The 1,864-nt window shown below is 57.8% G+C and overlaps 1 protein-coding gene across 1 annotated transcript; it reads left to right on the forward strand.

Moving 5' to 3' along the window:
• Positions 1–30: 30 nt before the first annotated feature.
• Positions 31–1,864, forward strand: RAB3A (RAB3A, member RAS oncogene family; the record flags this gene model as incomplete). The annotated part of the gene is made up of 4 exons (XM_014938207.1): positions 31–282; positions 761–879; positions 1,037–1,161; positions 1,776–1,864. Coding segments are annotated over exons 1-4 (561 nt in total), but the record flags the coding sequence as incomplete, so codon positions are not given.

Below are 1,864 nucleotides of genomic sequence, written 5' to 3' on the forward strand. Positions count from 1 at the left end.
CCCCCCCCCCCCCCCCCCCCCATCACGGCCCTTCTCCTCCCTCCGCCTTTGCAGATGGCGTCGGCTACCGACTCCCGCTATGGGCAGAAGGAATCCTCCGACCAAAATTTCGACTACATGTTCAAGATCCTCATCATCGGCAACAGCAGCGTAGGGAAAACCTCCTTCCTCTTCCGGTACGCCGACGATTCCTTCACCCCGGCCTTCGTCAGCACCGTCGGCATCGACTTCAAGGTCAAGACCATCTACCGGAACGACAAACGCATCAAGCTGCAGATCTGGGTGAGACCCCCCAGTCCCTATAATCCCCATCTTTAGGGTCTCCCCGTGGTTCCCCACGCTGGGATGGTTGGTGTGGGGCTTCTCCAACGTTTACCGGGGCTGGGGGTGATGGTTGTGGGGTGGGTTGGCTCCTGGACCTCGTTGTCCAGGAGGTGTCCCCACACCAGGATGGTTGTTGGGGTCTCCCCGTGGTTCCCCGCACTGGGATGGTTGATGTGGGGCTTCTCCAACGTTTACCGGGGCTGGGGGTGATGGTTGTGGGGTGGGTTGGCTCCTGGACCTCGTTGTCCAGGGTTGTCCCCATGGGTCCCCACACCAGGATGGTTGGCGTGGGGCTGCTCTGATGTTACCCAGAGCTGGGGGTGATGATGGTGGGGTGGGATGTCTCCCTGAGGACTCAGTTGTCCACGAGATGTCCCCACTGGTGTCCCCACGTCCCTGGGGGTGATGTGCTGATCTCAACCCCCCCCAAACCCAGGACACGGCCGGCCAGGAGCGGTACCGCACCATCACCACCGCCTACTACCGCGGCGCCATGGGCTTCATCCTGATGTACGACATCACCAACGAGGAGTCCTTCAACGCCGTGCAGGACTGGTGAGCACCCCAGGAAGAGCTTCGGGGACCCTCACCCCCCCCTAAACTGTCCCTTCCCCTCCCCTTTTTGGGGCCTCCCCTCCCCATGCCGTGCTCTCTGCCCCTCCACGTGATGATGATGATGATGTCCCCCCCACTTTCTTTGTCCTCCCTGAAGGTCCACCCAGATCAAGACCTACTCCTGGGACAACGCCCAGGTCCTGCTGGTGGGGAACAAGTGTGACATGGAGGATGAGCGCGTGGTCTCCTCGGAGAAGGGCCGCCAGCTCGCCGAGCACCTGGGTGAGTTGAGGAGCTGTCTTCCTACAAATAATTTAATTAGGGGGGGCTTAATTCCCCGGCTGTAATTCTTCTGCTTCAATAGCAGCGGTGACTCGTCACCTAACGAAGAAAAAAACCCAAATGAGGCATAATTAAGCCCCCGGGGTGTGATGGCAGTTTCTGTTACAGCCCCATAAACCTGCCGAGAGGTGGGGAAAATGACGGTGTCACCGCGTGGGTGGGTGTGTGTGTGTGGGGGGGTCTGGTACACGCAGCCCTTTCAATTAATATTTAACGAGGGGAGGAGGAGCCGTGGAAGGTTTCCGATGTTGGGCAGCAGCTGGATGCAGGGTGGCAACGGGGGGGGTGTGTGTGTGGGGTTTGAAGCCCTAATCTCACCCATGTGGTGGTGTTGTGTGTGTGTTGTGTGTGTGTTGTGTGTGTGTTGTGTGTGTGGGTTGTGTGTGGGTTGTGTGTGGGTTGTGTGTGGGTTGTGTGTGGATTTTGTGTGGATTTTGTGTGGGTTTTGTGTGGGTTTTGTGTGGTGTTTTGTGTGTGTTTTGTGTGTGTTTTGTGTGTGTTCTGTGTGGTTTTGTGTGTGTTTTGGTGTGTCCCCCCCCACCTTTTTCTTCCAGGCTTTGAGTTTTTCGAGGCCAGCGCCAAGGACAACATCAACGTGAAGCAGACCTTCGAGCGGCTGGTGGACATCATCTGCGAGAAGATG

This window comes from Calidris pugnax, unplaced genomic scaffold (genome assembly GCF_001431845.1).
Source record: "Calidris pugnax isolate Ruff unplaced genomic scaffold, ASM143184v1 scaffold46, whole genome shotgun sequence".
Classification (NCBI taxonomy): domain Eukaryota; kingdom Metazoa; phylum Chordata; class Aves; order Charadriiformes; family Scolopacidae; genus Calidris; species Calidris pugnax.